Source organism: Falco biarmicus, chromosome Z (assembly GCF_023638135.1).
Source record: "Falco biarmicus isolate bFalBia1 chromosome Z, bFalBia1.pri, whole genome shotgun sequence".
Taxonomy (NCBI): domain Eukaryota; kingdom Metazoa; phylum Chordata; class Aves; order Falconiformes; family Falconidae; genus Falco; species Falco biarmicus.
Genome location: NC_079311.1, coordinates 50555656 through 50579065, shown reverse-complemented (window position 1 = coordinate 50579065; position 23410 = coordinate 50555656). Strand labels below are relative to the sequence as shown.

The 23410-nt window shown below is 38.6% G+C and overlaps 1 protein-coding gene across 1 annotated transcript in view; it reads right to left on the bottom strand.

Annotated features, from left to right (window-relative positions):
• The window catches only part of BNC2 (basonuclin 2), a 232751-nt gene that overhangs the window by 19173 nt on the left and 190168 nt on the right, over positions 1-23410 (bottom strand). Inside the window, exon 4 of the mRNA XM_056325756.1 lies at positions 3367-5333. Coding sequence (XP_056181731.1) covers positions 3367-5333 — 1967 coding nt within the window. The remainder of the gene's footprint in view (positions 1-3366; positions 5334-23410) is intronic.

Below are 23410 nucleotides of genomic sequence, written 5' to 3'. Positions count from 1 at the left end.
CTGTCAACAATTTGGAGTTTTGTGCATGTACAGGACTGGCAGAATATAGTCAAACCTTTGATTAACTATAATTGCATTAGAAAAGGTCCTAAGCCGTATCAGATGGCTCTAAAGGAAACAAAAAGGATCAGCTGATGTTATCTATCTCCGCTTAAGCTTGTATTTTCTTTTAGAACATGACTAGCGTTATGAAGTTTAGACCTCTAACTAGTTATAACAGGATTAATAATATTATTAGAACAAAACTAGTAATATAATTAATAAAATGACTAAAATAAAAGTAATAACTTCACAAGACTTGTAAGCTATGGGACAGCTAGGACTGATTTCATTAAGATGATCGCACTAAAAAAAAATTATTTAATTTTAACCTGCAAAGCAAAGAAATTCTGATCTTCTCTAGCTAGTCAAAGATTATGTGATTCAAAACACAATCAAATCACACAGATTTTTTATAATATGTCCAAAATGGATTACCAATACATGACAAATATTATCCAGGAATTATTACTGCATGCTTCAGGTAGCTATTTCTTACTTCTTGTACAGCGACTAATAGTAAAACGCTTCTGAGCTTTTTAAAGTGAAACTGATGTAAGTGGCTGGAAGAAGTTCGTGGTTACCAATGACATAAATTTAGTTATCCAGTTCTCTTTGAGGAGCTCTCCATAATCTGAAGAGCTACAAATTGTATACTTAGGTAATGACTCTCTTTAAAATTAATGTATGTATTCAAAAGGAATATCAGCAAAAAATAAAAACAATTCAAATGGGAAAATCTTCTGGGCAATTAAAAAGTTTTTGAGAAAAAAAGATGATATATTAATTCAACTTTTACTGCCAAACTTTATATAAAAAAACACCTTGTATTTTGAGGCAATAATAAAGAAGAATGTTTTAAATGTTTACTTAATTCTTTCATCCACTTTCTTTTATATGCTGCACATACGCTTTCATTTCTGCACATTGCTGGACATTGCACTTCTGGTTAAGAATGCATAGCCCAGGGAAGTTTGGAAGATGTTTCTTGCTCAAGTATCTGAAAGAATTATCAAGAACCATGAGAGCATTTGTTGGTTCTTTCAAGGCACTTCCAGACAACTGTTGCAAACCAGGAGTGCTAATGAATTTATAAAAACGTCAAGCCTGAATGGGCACACAAATTGTACCACACCTTTGAATTTTTTGAAGTGTATAACCACTCTTAAATCTTTGCAATTAAAGGGTATAATATGCCTACTGAATTTCTTTTGTCCCAAGTGCAACACGTAACTGAACCACGTTCTGAATGTTAATAGTGGAATGATATAAAAAGAAGGTCTTGTGCCTTACATAACTCATAATATTATGTAAATAATGATTTTATCTATAAATATGCAGCCTGCATTTTAAGTTCCTGAATTAGATTTTTATTTTATGGCTCACTTTTAATCAGCTTAATAGGAGTGTCTTACATAGTTCACAAAATATTTTCAAAATGTTCCCTTTTTTAATGTTCTTTTCTCATAAATATGTTATGTATGTCATCACAGTCATCTCTTATTTAGAACATATAAATCTTTACTATCCTAACTTTATTATTAGCATGATCTATCTATGGATTCCTGCTGAAATTTAATACATTGCATAAAGTTCTAAACCCTAAAGCTGGCCACTTTTTACTTCACATGCTGAATGCAAAGCTGTTTTTCTTAGTACCTGACTGACTTTTCATAATCCACTTGAGGAAACAGACCAACCAAGTCTTGATGAACAAAACTTGTGCAATTTCAGGAACTGAGAGGGGTTGCACACTTCTAAACTCAGTGTAGATTATACCACTGACTCACATGCCTCCCTTGTCAAACTCAAGTCTCATAAATGTTATCAGGATACAGCAAGAAAGGAGCCTTAATTTAGTTTTACCTGCTTCATCTCCAGTGGTTTCATCCTACTGAAATGCAAACATTCTAGATTGTCCTTCTTATTAATTTTGAACATGTATTCTTACGTGTGTTCCTATTTTTCTGTTTAGTGGATTTCATAAATGATAACAGAAGATATGAGATATTTGGGGACTGGACTCTCCATCAAAATAGTGAATTCTGGCTCCTCAGTATCCTCAACACTAACTTGCTTTCATTTTGTATGACATGATATATTCACTTTCAAACCACATCAGTTTCGGGGGGGGGGGGGGGGGGAGGGGGCAGGGGGGGGCAGAAAGAAAAAGGAGCTGTGTGTGAAATGTTTAGCTAGGTTTAATTTCCTTCCTGTGTCTGCTGAGTTTTTACAACATAATGAAAAAATATGAAACACAAATAAAGGAAAAGATCACTCACCATCAGTCCATGAACCAGAGAGATTTTGTTATGTGACAATATGATCATCATCACACGCTACAGCTTTTATCCACGAGTTTGAAATAACTGTGTTATCCTACCACCTTGACAAATTCCATTTATATTACATTTTCCTCAGGAATGAAAAAGAGTGCTGTATAAAAAAACCCCAACAACCTAAGAGTTTAAGGACCAGCTGCTTCTGTTTAAGCCCAACTGTTTCAGTATTGATGCAGCATAGCTAGGGCATGATGTCATTTGAAGTGCTAGCAGAATATACCCTGGTTGATCTTAAAAATATGTAGGGGTCTACCCTCTCCTCTCTGAGTGTGCGTAATTCCCATCAGTGGGAAAGGGAGTTGCCCACATGCATAAAAGAAGATAAAGCAGGCTAAATGACCATAGTGGACAGAGAGGTGTATAAGTTCTACTGAAAAAAGGCACAACTATTTTCTTAAGATTTACTTGTTCTTGCTACAACATAGCAGCTAGTTTGAAAAATTGAAGACAAGAAAGAACAGCCTTCAAATGATTTTTGTTTGCTTTCATATGACCCTATGAGATAGAAATCATTCTTTTATTGCAGTTCTTCCCTTCTCTGCATCCATCCACTCATCCACCTGTCCATCTGCTCCTTCCCTCCTGTTGTCCTATGGTTTGATATGCATGTATGGAGATACTTGTATTGTATATAACTGACTTAATAGAAGCTTTTCTTGTTTTAAATTTGCAGGGAGAAGAAAATCAATGTAATAAAAGCTTCAGCTTATAAACAGAAGTACAATGCACATGTTCACAGTCACACAGAAAGAATAATGACACTTATTATCTAGCCAGTCACTTAAGAGGATGTCACAATATGTGCTATTCTGAATGCCAAGCAACAGTGAAAATCTTAGTGATAAAATTCTCTCAATGTCATGGGAACACGATTGTCACTTATCATTATTGTACATCTCTCTATTTCTTCATATATCCTAAACTGCCTATTCTTACATAATTCAACACATTTAATAATGTAGAAAATCAATTAATATTTACTGACCTGTCTCTGCTTCTCCGTGATGGGAACGCAGCATTACAGCCAGCCACTGTGCAGACATGCATCTCTTTTAAATGAACATTTCTGTAGTGAAGCTTCACACTGTAGGAACTCTTGAAACTTTTCTTGCACACATAACAGATCTTGGGGTCTGGGCTGGAGCACATTTCACCTTCTGGGGAGAACTTCTGAGGACTGCTGTAGTTGAATGTAGAAGCAAAACTTTCATGAAGGGCAGCCATACTGGCACTGCCCCCATTGTACAGTCCATATTGGCTCATGTAGAACATGTCATATGTAGGGTCTGTATACTCTTCCTTCACCTTAATGACATCCTGGTTGGAAGAGTCATTGTGGTTTTCATCTGGTCTGTCACTGTGCATCATAGATTTTTCACCAGGTTCGTGGAGATGATCATCACCTTCCATGGATTCCTCACACAGTTTGGGCTCTGACGATTCTGACTCATTTTCATAGTCTCTCTCATGCTCCTGGTCTTCTGATGTCATGCTGTCTGCCCTTCTTATGTCTGGTCTGGAAATACATCTGCTTCTGTCACTTTTGGAAAAGTCTTTCACAGACAGGCCGGGGCTCATCTCCTCCTGAGAATGGCAATGATTGTCATGACCAATGTCATTCACCATCGTGCTGCTGTCATTCACCTCTTCGTCTTCATCATCAAACTCATCTGCAGTATCGATAACTTCCTTTTCAATTTTAACTGGCATGCTTGACTTCCTTGGCTTTTTCTTGGGGGCAAGGTCCGCGTTAGGCTCTGGGGTGGGCATCAGCACTGAAGGTACTGATGACTCCGAAGGAGGAGGGGGATGCTGCTCCATGCCACTCACTGCTGGTATTATTGGACTGGTAGGGAGTGAGGTTGGAGGACTCACCATCTCTCCAGGAGTAAGTAAATTTCTGTAAAAAGGAGGAACAGGTTGGACAGTCTTTAAAGCTGGGAACACCAGCTGACTGGGAAGAGGGTTCTGTAGTACAGGATCTAGAGGAGGAGTGGTAAACCCCATTGGTGGACGCCCAGGGCTTGTTAAAGTTAGGCTGGATTTTGTACTTGCTATGACTGGAGTGGCAGCACCTGATGTAGCACGAATTAGATCTTTATCACGGTTATTCCTTAGCATAGGCATGTGGAGGCGGGGATTGGGGTTAGCACTGTGGCGATTGCGGCTTCTGAGAGAGCTGAAGACCATGTTGCAGCCCTCAATAGTGCACCGGTGCTTGATCTTCAGGTGAACGGCATTGTAGTGGATTTTAAGAGTACCTTTGTCATAGAAAGTTTTGCCACATGCATTGCAAAACACTCTTCCTTTCCTGGAGGCCGATCCCATTCTCCTCATTCTGTGAATGCGGAATGAGCTTTTAGTGTGTTCTGTTTTTGATAAATCATTGACGGGCGTAGGTGTCTGAACAGGAGAGACACAGGCTGGCTCAGTTTTGGGCTCAACATTTGTGATGCTGGTCAAAGCATTCCTGCTGGATGTTTGCTCATTCTTGAAAGGCGTAGGGGAAACTTCAGATTCACTGCTCTCATTATACTCATTTTGGGTTGTAAGGCTTGGTTCTCGGAGCCTCATAGCTGGCTGTTCCAGCAGGAGGCCGTTTGGAGGCAGCCCCAGCAGTGGAGCAGAGACTGGATTTATGTATTGGAATGGAAGCAAGAATGCAAGACTATTCGGGATGTTTTCAAAATGATGAATGCTGGAAGGGTTGCTATTCTCCAGGTGAGCAAGGAGACTTGGGCTCCTGGTGCGATTATTGCTTTCAATAAAAGTCCTTATATCTGAATCTGTCTTTGAAGATGGCACAGCCACAGCCTGCCCTTCTTTTTCTTGAATTGCCATCAGCTCCACGATGGATTTTGTTTCTCCAAATCTCAGAAACTGCTGAAGGGTAATGATCTCTTCTTCCCTGGACATGATGGCCCAGCGGTCCAGCACCTTGCCTGCAGCATCCTAGAGGCCATATCAAAGAAACAACAAAGACAAACACAAAGAAAAAACTTATTGATTCTGCATAATTATTGAATTCAATAGAAGGTGCTCTGCTGCCTGGACATGAAACACTAAGCTCAAAAAACAACCATGCAAACAGCGTTAATAGAACTCGACCAAAAAATGCAAACTTTCCAGCCATGCAAATACAGTAATTAGAGTCACAGTCAGAGAAACAGATTGAGTTTAATAATGTCAGAGCAAACAAAATTTAGACCACAGAGCTCTGTGATCTAAAATGCTTTCAATGCTTGTATTTTAACAACAGTGATCTATGTACAATGCTACTGTTTAGCATACATTAGTGTAAAACACAAACTGTTGCTGTGCACTCTATTGTAAAATATAGAAAATTGTACCTTAATTGCTATTAAATGGTGACACTATAAGAAAGAGCTAAATAAATGCATCTGATAGATTTGCTTCTTAAATATGAGCAGACATAAGACTGAAGTCACTCATGGGCAATCTCACAAGAAATTTTGATGCAAGGCAAAAAGTCTTAAAAATAGCACATAATACTTGTACCTTACTCCTTTTTTTTTTTTCCTTTTTTCTTTTTTTTCCCATGACAGCAATACTGAAAAACATATTCATTATAAACTTGCATCAAAAGGTAGAAATTGGGGCACTGGTTTTAAGCATAACTGGACTATTAGTGGCAATTGATTGTAAGCTTGTAATCTTGGTACACTTTAGACTTAAGAGATTACTTTTTTTCAGCCTTGTTATAAATGACAGTTAAAAATATGTAAAAAGTAAGCATCTGATGGATGTAGATAGCATAAATGTGTAAAAATGTTGTCTCTTAACATTGCCTTCTGATAGCAAGGGAAAAATCCAGAGAGAATACACATCAGTAATCACTAGACTATCTGTTGTTAAATATACATTAAAAAGCATTTTACACTTTCATTTTTGCTAGTAAGCATGAGATTTGCCTGAAGGTAGGACTTAAAAATTCTGCAATGTAATGTCAGGCAATCCATTCCAGCATGTATTGATAAAAACATATTAAAATACTTATATAATGAATACATCATTTTATTGGCATCTTTCCTTTTGGGCAAATGCTGGACATAACATCAGCACAGTAACTATAACCAACAGGCGCTGTTGCAGGCCATCAAAACAGAATTATTCCTTGTTTCCTCATGCATTAAACAGTTTGAAAGCCTTGCAGATACTCCACCGCACTGTCTCTGATCTTTTTAAATCTTGAATCTCAGCTTCAGAACCTTATCTGAACATTTTGGGCTACACACTATTGCGAAAACCACTAGCTCTTGTTTGATTATGAAGCCTGCAAATACTTTTCTTCCCCACCTGCTTCCCCTGCCCCAGTCTTATTTATTTCTTTATCTTCAGTCTTCAGAGGATTGATTTCTTGTCTCCCCTTACATGTCCTAGAGTACTGGAAAATGCAGTTTGGCCCAAATAGTAAAGAATATATTTATTTGATTACAGGTGATTTTATTATTTCAGTTCTGATCTATTTCACTTCTCTGGACACAAAGTTAATGACAAAGGTCAATGCAATATATGTTTCGGTACCTTAGGTGCAACTGTCAAACCTTCAGAAAGGCTCCACACATAACCACCCACAATCAAACCCTACAAGACTATGAAACCCCCAACAGCAATTAATTATGGAAAATCTTACCCAGCTAACCCAGATGGAAAGCCCCAGAAACCATCTCTATGCAGAAAATGTTCATCATGTATTTACACAGCAGGAAACACTGTGATGCAGATGCTGGTCCTGGCTTGCAGCATTAGTCAGGAAATCTCTGCACCTCTAAACACCTTTAAGCACTGTGGACATCTCTAATTTCTATGCCCTCACAGTTCTACCTGTCTGTTGGAGCAGTATTTCACAGACCTGTCAGTACTATCTAGTAGATATCATCCAGAATAACAAAAAAACCCCCACCCAACAACAAAACAATGTGAAACAATACAAAACCAAAATGGGGCAAGGGCAGGGAGGAAAAAAATACCACCACCAAACAATCAAAGGACAGGTTCATATTTTAAAGCTCTAAGATTCTATTTTTTTCCCACTCAATTAACTTTGGCTACTCTCCCCATGAGTGTGACCTGAAGCTTCTCACATTTACTACTCCCACAACTTCCAGTCAGCCATACCAGCTTTATATTTGAGTAATTCCTCCCTGGAACTGCAAAACCAGACTCAGTTAAGATTTTGGTCTCCAGGCCTTCACTGTTACCTCTGACCCAATCTATACATACACATTTCTGATCCCAAGCCACAAGCATTAATTCTTTCTAACTGTAACTTGCACTGTTTGAAGATGGAAATAACATCATCTAATTTACACTGCTTACATGTATTGACTTAAGATTCCTGTCTGCAGCCAGCTGCAGGCTGCTTTATAATGTACTACTGGTACTAATTTTGTTTCGTTTTTGCTTTAATTTGTAAATCACTCACAGGTTTATGTAACAGATGGATGCTTTACAAAAATGGATATTTAAGTAAATAAAACTTAAATATAGCCAGCAGGATAGTAACTAATGTGAACAGTAGGTAGAGAACGTGTAACAGACTCCCACACATCAGTGGAAGGTGGTATTGCACAGTCCCTCTCCCAGCAGCAGCACAACCAGCTCCTTGCATGCACAGGACAGGCAGCCATCATCCAAATGTGGGGGCTCCCAGTACGCTTTCAGGGAGTTATTCCACAGCTTAACTCATAGAAGCTGGCAGTTGGCTACATGAGCTACCCCTCAATGAGATGCTACCACTCTTTGTTTCATTTAGTTTAAGGATTTGCAACTAGGATGGCCAGACCTTCAGCAGCTGCAAAGTCCCACTGACCAGAGACACTGGCAGTCAAGGGTGTGATAGTCATGGGTTTACCCTCACTGTCAGAGAAACAGCAGGGAATCAGACAGCTCTTAAATGATCACTGCATATTCCTACGAGTTATATCAAGCTATATTTTGTTAATTTTCAGCAAGAAGTTATTTGGCTTTTATGCCCCATCAAAAGTAAAGAAAAATTGCACAGATGCCTGTATTTCATAGAAAACACATACTTATGGATACGGTGCAGCATATACTTCAATATTTACATAGTGATGGCTTTCCATAAATCATTGTAAGTATGTATTATGCAAAGCTAGATAAAGAGGGAATAGGAATGTCATTTTTTGATAAAACTTAAAATTAACAAAAAATCTAACCATTATCCCCTTTGAATTAAGCTATAACTAGCTAGGGATCTCTCTGTATATGGTAATACCTGATTAGAGGTTCAAGTCCTTTCTTACATGTAATCGATTTCTTGTTTCTTACAATCTCTCACGGTAAATTTTCTCCCCAAAGCCATTAAATCATATCCACATTTAAATATTTCATGACAAAAGGTTCCAATTTATATTACTTTTTTCAGCTCACAACTGATTAAGCCAAGCCTCCTGTGACAATGTATACAAGGAAGTCAGTGAATATAGAGATACCACTGCACACTTACAGCTCTAAGCCAGGCAACAGACAAGTAAGCCCAACCCCTATGGCATACAGAGATGCTCTTCCTTTTTTGCTCAAACAGCCTTGTTTTTAATTTAGTTTTATTTTATATGTGTGGGTAACACACTCACAATTTCATATGGAGAAAATCTTTTAATCTCTAAATCCAATTAAATTAACCTCCAAGACATAACCTTGAATCTTTTCTTAAGTCTAAACACACACTTGACTCCATTATTTGTATAGGTATAGATTCATATACAGACACATACTACATTAGATCTATAAAGTAATGTCATGGTTAATCACCCTAACCACCCTGAACCTGCCTCCTCATTTTTGCTGACCGTACGTTAGGATGAGATGTGTCAGGATATGTTAGGGTACATCTCTTAAACTTCTGGGTCAGACAGAACAGGTGATGATGGGTGTCATGATGACTGTCTTTGATGATACGAACAGACTACAACAGAAGATGGACACAGAGATCACTCCCATTTTTAGGAGCTTAATTTGGGAGGATTGTGAAGATGAGTCTTCATTTCCTGAGTGCTTTTAGGCTTTACAAATTTCAAGCTTTCAACTCAGCTTTAAAACCTCCCAATTAAAAACCTGTCTATTTAGAGAATACGACAGTCTAGACAAAGATATACTATAAACATACACTGTAAACCTTGAACTTTTGTTATAAAATTAGTTTAATAAAACTCTCACTTTGTGTGGGAAGCTCTATTGACTCCTGTGCCTGTATTACCTGTGGGTAATTTTGTATGTCTAAATTCACACAGACACATGTATGTAAATACATGAACGAATCACAGACTTTTTGCAGTTCTATTTTTACCTTACTCATTAACTGCTTGGCATAGGTAAAATGTATATATACACCTGGCTGAATACATTGTGAGACATGATTATACAAGAGCTGAGATTAACAGAAAGGTTAAAAAAAAAGGTAAAAATTGCTTCTTAAGGCTTATATTCTGGGAAAAATTCAAGGATTACTTTTGGGCACTATTGTGGTAACTTCTGAGAAGCACTCCAAGTTACATAGGAAAACACATTGCTGGCCTTCATATTCTAGCAAGTTTGCATACGTACCATAAAACTGCCACATTTGATGCAGATCAGCTAAGTATCCATGTTATAAAATACTACATAGATACATGTTTGATTAAATAATTAAGCGAGCCTAGTGTTTATCACAATTCTTGCTTCTATAAGCACTTCTTAAAGAGCTATGTATTTTCTAGCTGATCTCAAAGAAACATTTTGAGTGCAGCTGTAACAGCTGAAAAGCAGACAAAGATATTCATTTGGTCATACTATAATTGCAGAGGATGGTTTTAATTAGGGTGTAGACAGAAAAAAAAAGTCAACATTTGTTTCTAATAAAGAAAAGCCTACATGATTTCCATGATTTAGGGTTTGTTGTTTTTGTTTGGCTGAATTTCCCAGGAGCATCTCTTTGCTTCCCAATTACATTTCAAGCTGTTACACTATGGGTAGTCCTACTGCTCCTGGGGGTAAAAGTTCCCAAAAGTGTTCAGCAGCACACCAACTCACACTATTACAGATGGGGCAATGTGCAACCTCTTGCTCATATTGGCTACTCCCACTGACCTTGGCAGGACAAAAGTAAGCCCTACGTCTAATTTTCCATAGAAATGTACACTCACACATACAACCACATACTAATTTTCCTGATAGGTGCTCTTACCATGCTGAACCTAACTCACCTTTGCTCCTGTAAACATGAAAATGTGTGCATACTTGCTCACCAGGACTATACATGTGCAACCAATACGAGATTTAACACACCGAGCCTGCAAACAGCTATGGTTAAAACTTTTTCCCCCTCATCTGTCACTTACCCAGCTCCCACCAGCCCCCCTTCACCAACTAAAACCATATGAACAAACTCGTGTTTAAGTGTCAGCAGCCTCCTTGAGTCTCCTTGAGTTACAATGGTGCAGCAGGAATAAACACAGTGCAGCACTACCAAGTTCTCAATCAATAATGGAAATCTTTATCTTTTGGCTTCACTGCAGCCTACACACTGCTAGAAAAATCAAAAGTGATAGATCTTCTTCCCTTCCGACACCCCCTTTCTCTTACCTGTTGGGACTTGTTTCCTTTGACCCAAAGACACAGGGTATGCATGAGGATACCAGCATGTTACAGCGGGGGAAGAGAGGAAGGCTGTCTTTCCCCAAAGTATCACTGAGAATGATACTGGCAGTATGTATTCAAATGAACAGTAACATGAAGGAGATTTTATTTACTTACATGAATGTTTATATTTACTTTTGCTGCCAGGTCCTTAGACTGCTTTTGCTCCTTAGACTCCAGGTCTCCTGCATTCAGCAGCAAAAAGTTTTTGTGTCTTGACCAAAAGGACCCCCAAAGGCCTTTGCAGACTTCGCTAACTGATACTGTAGACACTGGGTCAAATCTGGCTGCACTTTAGATCCAGAGTAATTGCACTTGAAATCCAAAGTAATTCAACTGACCATGTTGGAAAGTAATTTTGACATAACTTAACCCTGAAGCATGATGTGGAGCCAAATCTGTTTGAATATATACCGAGTGTGTACCACCATGGTGGAGCACAGCGGCTGTGTAACGACGCACAGGAGCACTGCTCAACGGTTTTGGAGTGAAAGTGAGGAACACCATGTCCTGCTGAAACTGCAGATGGAACGTAAGGAGGTGGAATGCAATAACCGCAGCTGAAACCTAGCCAGGACACCGCCGTTAACCACCCACACTCTCACTAAATGGCCTACAGGGTCTTTACTGACCAAAAGTATGCAGGTCCTCTGTTTTATATCTCATCCCAAAGACATGTGCCAGCAGCACAGACCCCTGCACAAACAATCTGCTGGAGCACTGGTTCTGGACTAATTTGCAGGGAGTGGAATGAAAAAACTGGATTCCCAACACACAACTCCTTTTGGAGACTGAACTTCCTCATAGGGCACCCCAACTGCACAATGGCTTTTCATTTTTCAGGTTCACCAGCCTTAAAATACATTTGAAAGCACTGCCCTCAGAGATGATGACACTCTGTCAAATGCCAACTATAAAGCATCCATGCAAACTGGGGGGTAGGGGAGAGAGTCTCTTACTGTTTTCAAAAAAGAAACATCAATCTGAACTGTTTCCTGCTCTTGATGAATGTGTATTCACCTCTGCAACTCCAGTAGAACTATTAGGATGCAAAGGCACCAGCTTTAAATGTGTCTGATTTTTAAAACATATTGTTTGACTTTTGATAAAATATTCACTTTGTTATGGAATGCTCTTGATTATAGACCAGATAAGAATGTATAATTCACAGGACAATGACTTCTTTTTTTTTTTTCCCCTGAATAACACTGCATGCAGCATTTTTATTTTTAAAACTATGATAGATCACTGTGGGGTTACAACATATTCAATTACAACAGCTCAAGCTTCATTTAATCATAGCAACTACATCAAACCTCTTGATTTTTGGGTGCCTGACAAGTTTTTTTCACAGTAAACCTCTGTCCACACTTGCAGGAAGAGAATCTAAGCACAGCCAGAGCCTGACACTCTTCTTGCGTTTACTACTTTTATAGTTGTATAACTCCTATGATGTCACAAAAATTTGCTTTGATTTATAAACAACTGTTATGCTGGTCACAGGTATTAAATGGCAAAATCTGTCACTAATTTTTAATGGCGTAACTCCATTTAGCATGGATACACATTGATTCAGTAGCTTTAAAAAGATCCAAAGTATCTTTCAGCAGTTGTCATTATCTCATTATTTGACATTTATTTTGAAATATCAGTGCCACTTGCCAAGTATTTTGCCCCTCTCCCCCAAGAACTGCAAAAATTTTCAAATGGAAACATTTATTTCTTTCACCATAAGTTCTGGCTGAGACTATGAAAAGATTTTTAAAGACCAGATGCTTTATGGTATATGCTCATGAAAACATTTTTAATGCACACTAAAGATGAGGCATTTTTTCTTCTATTCATCAAATGGCAGAATATCAAGGTTTTATAGAAATTGGGTATTCAGTTTGCTTAAACACCTTGAAATCCACAACCTTGGAGCCTAAGTATAGAGGAATATTTTGATACTTTTGCTTCTCTACAACCTGCAAGAGTGGAAAACTCATTGAAATGTCTCTGAAGAAGCTTTGCCACTAACTTGTGGCAAGTAACAAAGTGTTTGCCTTAGGCAGACATGGCTCCTAAAGGCAAACAAACCACCAAGTGTACAGTGTACGAAGGCAAAATTTTCAGACTGTATGAGGTGCCATTGGGGACTTTTCTGGATAGGATGTAAACAGGACACAAACCTGGCAAACCACTGAAATAATTCCAGCTATAAATTAACTACAATTTTGCATGTAAGTAGGTAGGAAATACCCAGCATGCATATAACCATAGCAATGACTAGTTTTCACAGTCACTTTCACCAAATTTTGTATATATAGTTGCCCATTTTGGTGTGCCATGTAAGAAAATTTGCCTTGATACTATCAGTCCCTGAAATCACTTGTGGTTTTACTGTTTGCTGTCAGTGCTGTGCAACTCACTGAGAAGCAATGTTTTCTATCCTCTGACAGATTTCAGTAAATTTAGTAAGCTACAAGCCTCTCTTTCTGAGCCTCAGTTTCACCAATACTGAAAGAATGACACATAGTTTTTATTAGAAACAGGAAACATCCACAAAGAGCACCGATGAGGTATTGTATTTGCAATGCATACAGCCACAAGAGACACACAGGCTCTCTTCAACCAAGATGTTCCCCAGTGCCCAATGTGATAATACAGACAAATCATGCCTGACATCCTCGCTCCATCTAACATGGGCTGCACCAAAAGCAGGGCAAGACATCCAACAGTCAAATCACATCAGACTACCAGACTGTCCTTTTCTCACTTTAAATCTAAACTGACTAAAGCCTTAACCCTAACTGGAAAACGTAAGCAACAAAAGCTGAGTCTTTCTGTGCTTGTAAGTAAAACTTCCAAAGAACTCAGTAAGAAATTTGCCTAACCCAGGGTATTGTAAGGAATTGTGAAGATGTTGAGGACAAAAACACTGGAGTAAAAGTGCCAATAAGTTATACTCATAGGCTCGATTTCATTACATGCTTGGTTTTCTGATGGAACCCAAATTGTGCCTCAATAAGGGGATTCAGCTGCACTATATGCTGGGTATACAAATGGCAGAAGAACTGGGAGATTGATTTCCATCTTTAGTATTCACTAGGGGACTATGCATTATTACTTGCAATATGCACAACATGATCTTAATGAGGCTTTTTTTCTTTGATTGTTTACCTGAAAAATTTACACCAAAAAACCCAAGTGTGTCATAGGTGGCAACGTGATGCAAAACGGAGATAGCAGGGTGAAGAAGTGACACCAAAAAGGCAAAGGTCACTGGAATACAAAACTGCTACGGCACATGAAATGAGCTATCTGTTTGCACACATTAGAGGCACTGAAATGCAAAAGAAAGTGGGGGAAATTATATTACAGTGTACAAAGTAATAATAACTGTGCCTGCATGTCTTAATACCCTCTTGTCCCAGCAGTCCTGACTTTCTAGGCAGCCCACTTCTCCACATTAACAGTAGTCATTTGGAGAGCAGCAAACGTGCCATTAGAAGCACTTTTACAAGTGTATATTCATCCACCAATTAGCTTAATGTGGCCGCTTTCTGCATATTTTCTATCCAAGCTTGCACAAATCTTATTAATATTTCCCCCTAGCGCTTTGACAGATTACCTTGTCATTATGCATCCTGGAGCCTTTTAAACAATATGGGTAAACTACTGTTTGCGAGGTTAATGACAATTATCCCCTAATTACTGCATAAGTCACTCAGTCCACTTTATCTCATAGGCAGGGTTCTGCTCTGTGTATCTGCCATTGTGTCACTGTAAATGAATCTTGTATAGCTATGTTTATCTGTCGTTGCCTTGTAAATTACACTGACAGAAGAATGAACAAATTACTGTGTCATCACTTAAATACAGCTTCTGATAAAAAAAAAAAGTCCTACAAGCACAGCACTTGAATTTTAGCCTGATCATAATTAGTAAACACATATTGAATGTTTTAAGAGATATATATTTAGAAGTGGATGGGACACTGCGGTGGAAGGAGGCTCTGAAGTGGTAAGCCTAAGGGCAGTAACACAGAAGAAATAGAGAAAGCTACAGTAGCAGTAATTCCATGATCACCTCCTGAGAACTCTTTGCTGATTTAACAGTTGATAGATGAGCCAGTGGTATTTTCCAAACAATCTCATATTCAGGGCTGCGCTGAATTCCACAATTTCTATTGTTTCTGACCACAGCCATGTAGGAATTTTTTTTTTTTTTTTTTTTCAGCTGAGAAATCCAAACATAGAACAGAAGTAGCATCCATAAAACCACAGGAAATAATTTAATGGATGCATTTCAGAACAGTATCAAAAAAGTCTAATAATTTGGATCCTGTCTGCCCTGACCAGTCCTAGTGACTCCAACAGGCCTGCTCAGTGCACAAGCCAGAGCAGAATCTGGCAGGCAGCACCAGAGTCAATGTATTGATTAAATAAATAAATAAAAAATTAAATTAGCACATTGCCTACTGTTTTCCACAGTGTCTGCACTTTGAGTCACCTCCTTGGTGTAATTAGAGTTCAACATAGGTAGAGAAAAAATTCTGAGTTCAGTTCACCCTATATGGATTGAGGTAGCTCTACTTCAGGAGAGGAAAGCAGAATCAGCAAATACCAGCTTCCTGATATATTCCATTTTCTGAGGAAATCTGAAGTCACAGTTAAGCAAACACTACTTGGTGGGACATCACTGATATCAGGTATGTTCTGCTTTGAGAAAGAAAGTTGACTTGTTTCTTTCTTTCACCAAAAATGGCTCAATGACTTCCACAAGAAGCACATACATAGCCAGTGCTCAGAGGCAAAACAAATCTATAGTAAAGAATGTTAAAAACAGCTGCTTTTTAAATAATGCCTCTTCCTATGTTGGTCTTGGAGAGGTAGCCCTAGGAACCACAGTCCTTTGCAAACAGTACAACAGAGACAGTGCATTTCCACTCTGTCCTGGGAAGGCACCTTCCTGAGTCAGACAAGGTCTATTAGTACTGGTTTTGTATTGCTTGGCAATCAGATTAATCACAAAAAGTTAGTAACAAGTGTGCTTCTTATTGTGTCTCAGGCTACAAATCTCATTACCTCAAGCTCAGTGCAGTCAGAGCATATGAACTTCCTCTCACCACTGGCTTGAGCAGAAACTGAGTCCTCTCACTCTTCCTCAGACTTGACATTTAACTCTTAGAATGAGGGTACTTGCCAGCTTGGCAGGCAAACGGACGATTCGTGGAGTGAGATGCTCTTTTAGCTACTTAGATGAAACTGCCTGCTGCGCAGCTTGCAAGAAAACCAATGCATAACAATGGGCATGTCAACCCTGCATCCTGCAATGAGGCTACACAGTAATGCTTTTTATCAGCTCTGGGGACACAATTTATATACAGATATATGATACATTCACAAATGATATATGCATTGATATGATAATGCCACATATTTGCATATTCAAAATGCATTTGATTTTGCCTTATATTTTACACATCTCCTCGTTCAGCACACCTTTCCATTTTATGCACACCCTAAAACACATTCAGCATCAGCTTCTGACCAGTGCAGTCCAAAAAAATGAAGTCAGGAGGACAACACGCAAATTGGAGCAGAACTATGATTCCTGAAGGGCAGCAACGTAAGACTGTTTAAGCCGCTGTACAAGAAAAAAGAAATGACAGAATTCTTCAAAATCTGGTAATTATTTACTACAGTGCAGAAGGTTATATCAACACTGAAATTTTTTTTATCATAGTAAGGTATACATTTATTTTGTTGGATTATGATAATGTCATATCGAGAAAGAATGGATAAACTGAAATGTAACAAAATTACTAATATTACTGAAAATAACAATGTTTTGAATGGATCATGGATGAGGACAGTACCTCTGACCATGCTCTCAGTATAGGTTTGAAGAAAAAGCTGTAGTGAAATGTTTAGAAAATGTAACAGCCATCACTGCCAGGGATAACTGAAAAGACTGATCGATTTTGAGTAAGCACTACCTCAAGGGTTTTGGTCCCACTAGGATCGATCTTTGTGTCTGTCCTGTGTTCAGTCAATGCAACTTTCAGCGGGGTATCCACTGCAGAAATAAATGGAAGTGCTGCAGCAATCTTCCACCCTCCCTCTGAGTATGTTATTTTCTCTATGTTGAAGGAAAAGTACAACCAGTGTGGCTGATGGTAAAGTGCCAGGCAACAGATGGTTTAAAATGTTTAAGGTCATACAAAACTGTTATAGTTGAGTACAATACTATTTGAAAAAAAAAAAAAAAAGCATGTTGAAATTATTAATATTTCTCTTTGAATCTGGAGATTTTTTGGCCTCTGACTTTTGCTAATAGCAGAGAAACTACAAGAGACAGTTGTTACACACATAATAGGTATATATGAGTATATATAGGTGTATATATAGTGTGTGTATATATCTCTCTATATATAGGTAGTCCCACTAAAGGAAGATAAGGATTAATACCTGGTTTTCTATGCAGGCAAGTGTGGGCCCTAAATGCAACATTAACCTTTAGGGGCAGAAAAGTACTTCTGGCTGCTTCTGAGGAAAACTGTGGGACTTGTTTAACTGAAAAAAATTTACAACCCCCCCTGGCAAAATAACAGAATGAAAATAGGTGACAGCTAGGAAAGCAGACAAGAGAATCATAGTTATTCATGCCAGTTAGGATCTTTTAAAAAATTCCACATACGGTGCAATTTTTACTTTTGCACACTTTGGGTTTCATCAACTTTCTTTGAACAATCTCTAGAGATACTGAGTTACTCACAGAGAAGTCTATTCATTAAGGAATATTATTTACATAGGTATTATTCAGCTTTGCCTGAGATCTTTTACATTTAAATGAAACTAGTTACCTTTGATCTAAAACTGATTCAAAAAGCGAAGTGATACTTTGTATGGACATAGATCAGCAGGTGGTAAGGGTTGAGGTAAGCAAGAAAACACTGTAAAATGTACGTGGTGTTAACAATGTCACAATATTACCTATGAAAGGAAATTCTGAAGAGAAAGGTGAACATTTAGAATTAAACTAAACCCGTTATTTTTGTGTATCAATTATTCATCATTTCCAGAGAATTTTGCACACTGTGGAGTTTTAGCTACCATTTTCAGCTCTCCATAACAAAACAGAACAGAAGCACATTTTTCATGAGCAAATCATGTTGATGAGCACACTGGAAGACGTGTCATGGTTTAACCCCAGCCAGTAACCAAGCACCATGCAGCTGCTCATTCACTGCCCCACACCCAGAGGGATGGGGAGGACAATCAGGAAGGAATGTAGTACTCGAGGGCTGAAATAAGAACAATTTAATTGAAATAAAATAAAATAAAACCAGTAATAATAATAACAACAACAACAGTTATAATGAAGAGGAGGGAGAAGGGGAGAGGAATGAAATCCAAAGGGAAGGGAGGAAAGAAAACAGGTGATGCACGACATAACTGCTCACCACCCGCTGACTGATGCCCAGCCAGTCCCCCAGCAGTGATCAGCAGCCCCAGTCAAACCCGCCACCCCCCCCCCCCCCCACCCCCCCCTTCCAGTTTATATACTAAGCATGAAATCCCATGGTATGGAATGCCCCTTTGGCCAAATCGGGTCACCTCTCACAGCTGTGTGCCCTCCCAATTTCTTGTGCCTCTGCAGTCCTCTTGCTGGCAAAGCCTGAGAAACTGAAAAGTCCTTGACTTCGGGTTTAAAGTAGGACCAATAGTATCAAACAGAAATCACATAAACCATGAACATTTGTTGCCTGAAAAGAGAAACCGTCTTTTTGCATTCTTAATGTGTTTTCACATTGTAATCTCAGAAAGAGAGGTGGAGGTGAGCAACTCCGGGGGTACTGAAGCTTTAGCCCTAGACTCAATGGCCACTTCTTGTATACTCTGGACAAATCATAGTCCTTCCATGTCTGAGATCCTTGTCTTTAAAATCAACATAGACAGCATTTTCCCTTACTTCATTTATGATGTTGTAACAAAAAATATGCCACAAACTTTGAAAGGCTGAAGTCAGTGGAGCCCTACATGTAAGATCAAATGAATTTTACTGTGAACTTCACCTGCCTTTATGAGCACTCAAACAACTCTGTCCTGCAGTAATGTTTTAAATGAACTGAGCTACAGAAGAATTGAAAAGAAAATATAGACTTAGAAAGAGCCTATCTAGAGAGATGCAGTAACATTCACACTGTTTTTCAGTGGAGGACAGTGGGACATGGCCAGAAGGATTCACTTCTACAGTATCTGGACACATAAACTACAATGAAAGAACACCTTTTCTAGTTCACCTTCTCAGATAATGACCTTTATTACACTACGTTGTGATTGTTTCATTCATGCTTATTATGTTCAGAGTTTCCCAAGTGAAATAATTCTCAAATAAAAATACCAATCCCTCTTCCCCAAATGGACACCAATAAACTGTCATTAGATCATCTGTAGCACAGCAAACTCTGAAGGAAATAAGAGTGCTCATAGTTACAAGTTTCTTTTGATAACTTTACAAGCCACCCTCTTACCCCAGGGGACAGACAGACAGTGTCTTAATACAGAAGAGACTCCCCTGAATACAAATATTTGTTGCAAAGCAAATAAAATGAATTATTTTCATAAAAAGAGAGCAGTAAGAATAGCTTGGAAAAATGCAAGCAAAAAGTAACTTAATGTCTTTGGCACAACTCCAGCTCTTAGAAATGGCATCCAAAGTTGGTCCAAGCATGGCTGATAAAGCAGAGTTAGAGCTGCCTTTCAACTTTCACTTTTTAATAATAAAAAAATCAATATATAGAGGATTACAAGCCTCTTGGTTTTGATTTTGTATATCCAAACCAAAAGATGACAAGGTTGTGGTGGTATATGAAACTCCTCAGGCCACGGCCACAATGATGCAAATATTTTATATCCTATTTATTTATTGCACTCTCCTGAGAGGCTGAAATAAATTATTAAAATAAAATAATGTTTTTTACCTATATATGTCTTACATGGAAACACAATCCTGCATGTGCATTCTAAACCCCAGAAATTTAACAGATTACAGTTCAGACCCTGAATCAATCATAAATGTCTGTTTTAAAATAAAACAAGGAACAGTCTAGATAAGGAACCTGCATGCAAATGTAAATGCTCATATGGCACCAAGTGCACTGTGAATCACACTATGGAGCAAAGAGAAAGTATCATGTTGCACAAAAGAAAAAAACCCAGGCAAATCTCTTGGCAATCACAGACTCTCTCAGCTGTTCCTCAATGATGTCAATGTCTGAAATGAAACTGTTTACAGAGTTTTGTGAAAGAAGACTCTCAGATTTATTGTTCACAGACAGACCAACTGAGCTTGGATCAGTTGTGGTAATAACACAGAAAATCTTGTACAGACATAAGGCCATATTCCTACTATCCTGAAATAGGCAAATGGGAACTGAAGACTGCAAGCCAATGTCAATTCTGCCCACATGGGACAGTAAGGTCAGACTGCTAAAGGGATCTGTAAAATGTGAATGGAGTTATCATTTATAAGTTATTTAAAACATACCTGTACGTCTTGCAGTCCTCTTAGCAAGAAATTACTGCTGCCAAGCCATTAGAAATGCAACATTAGTGTTGTTATGTGATCTACTCCTGGAAGTTTTTTATGCATTTTTTCTTAAGTGAACAACAGAGTAATTAATTCAATTTGGTGGAGCTAAACAGGCAAGGTTACGTATAACACGGTGGTCTCAATCCACATGAGCTTGAAGGAGGGGACCACACCTTCTAAAATCCATTAATCAAATCAAATTACTATGCAGGATTCACCATAGGAACACCACAGCAGTGTGAGCATGTTTAAACAATTATATTGTGGTACACACACAGGAGCAAGGACATAGCAAATAGCAACAGCAGTAGGTCAGAACACGCCATAATGCAGTGGCTTACACCTGTCCTTTTACTGATCTGAGAGAGTGAGAACCATTGAATTTACACTCACACCAAGAAAGCACTGTAGGTACTATGAGTCATGATAAGCCTTTGACACAAGATGTAGTAACATTAGGGTAAAGCCAGGCTTTGTTCTTCCTTAAGTGCAGTTTTAGCAGGGAAAATAACACAGGGAGACAAAGAATAAAGCTGTATTTTCACAGCAGCAGGACAGGTGAGGTTTGGAAAGAAGCAGTAAAAACCATGTGTGAGAATTAGGAGAGAGGATAAAGCAATAGCCTACTCCCTCTGCAACCATACACCCACCTCTTTTTCCTATTTTTCAAACCAGAGCAGTGAGAGCTGTGGCTGCAGAACACTCACCTACAGTATAAGCATCCTTAAGTAAGCACTGGCTGGGCCAATGCCAGAACAGTAAAAGTAGCATTCACTTAGTATTTTTTAAGCGCTTTGTATTGTACAGAGCCCTCTAAGGAAGACTGATTTCCATAAAGCCCCATTTCCATCTCAAGGTACTGATGATGCTATAAACCACAAGTTTCTCCACTCAAACACTGCAGGGGAATTTCAGACTCACCACAAGAAGCCCAAGCATTAGACAGGGCACAAGGAATACAGGCATTCAAGGCATAGCATTAGGTCAGCCTCAGGACCGAAGAGCTAAACCCCAGGATAACAGTGTCTGTCCAGCTTTAAAATAATTACAAATGCATGCACACACACATTTCATGCATTTTGTCTACATTTCCTGGAGAACTCTACCTATTATTTGAAGTTCTTTGATCACCACTCTACTACCACCCAGGTAACAGCTCTCTAGTCAAAGATGGTGAGGTAGAATTCCCTGAAAGAAAGTTTCTTGGACTTTACTATATCTGAATTTTTTTTTTTGTGGGATATACAATGGCTTCTTACAGTGCTCTTCTGTCAATTCATTTATCTGGCTTGGATTTTGTGCAGTGTGTGACTTAACTGCTATTTTAGTGGAAATGGAGTAAGAAACCCCATCCTCCTTTCCTGTTCTATACAGGACTTTCAAACAAGATGAAACCCATTGACAAAGGAAGGAAGAAAGAAAGAGGGATGGGATATGCCATGTTCAAGGTAAACTTTAGAGGCAATATTAGAGAGTCATAATCCGTTTCATATATCTTAACATCATTTAGTGTCTATATGACATTACTATCAGGAGAACCAATCTCATTTGGAGTCCGAGCACAACACGTGTGACACTTAGGAGACACCATAGCTGAAGAACATGCACCCTAATGACTCCCTCCACTACACCCAATCAACATATATAAGCTATTGCTTTAGCGTTGAAAACATACTTTCCAAAGCCTGTGATGAAGCCCCAGTCATGCGGGGCTCAACAGAAATAGGTTAAGTGTCCCCTGAACCTCAGGTGTAGCTGCTTGTCAGGAATGCAGATGCTGGTGACATCCACCTCACTGGGGACTGAGTGCTCCACTGATTCAATAAGGCTACACAAGTGCAACAGGCCTTGATGTCAGTTACATGGTTTTACATACCTACCATGTCAGTGGTTCTCAGCCTCCCTGGGAATATTTTCAGATGTAAGTGTATTCAGTCCGTAACAATGTCTTCTACCTGCCAGAGCACTAGAAATATTCCCACCTTTTATGAATCTACAGTGCATGACTGCTGGTGTTTTACATGTTTGGAGGGGGAGAAAGAAAAAGAGAAAGAGAAGGGCAGGGGGCAGAAAGGGAAAGAAAAAAGGGGGAACAGGGGAAACTGGGGAGGGGGGGAAGAGAAAGCAAAATAAAAAGAGGGAGAATGAAAGTGAAAGGGAGGGAAAGAGGAGAGGGAGAGAACACTTTTTCTGGAATTTCTGTTTCACCCCTATTTTATAAATTTCCCTAGGAATAAATCCACTTACGTACATACATACAGGACTTGTCCAAAAATTGTTTAAGAAACTGCTGGAAGTATAGAACAATGACTTTGTCTGAATCACGGTGCTTAACACATCCACTTGCTTTTATCTTTTATTTAAAAGAGCTCATATTCAAAAGTCAAAATTTCAATCTTGCACATTTGCAATTATTTTAACTTGACTTAGACAAGCAGTGAGCACAACTACTTGCTGACGTGAAACTGCAGATGTGGGTTACGTTTACGCAACTGCAGCCCAAATCAGTTAATTTCTAGATAAAGATATAAAATACACACAACAGTTAGGAAGAGGCATGACTGCAGGAAAAATGGAGATTAGATTTCTGTATACTTTACACTGAAGCTGGGTATCAATAAAGAAAAATGCTAACGACATTAGTCACCTTCAATGCCCTTTCACACCCCATTATTCACTGATAAAATAATACGGAGAGTTTTTATTGTGTTGTGGCTTCTTCTTTTTCTGTGTGTTTCTTTAATTCTGATTATATTACCAGTAACAAAGATGAGCAAATTGTATTATTA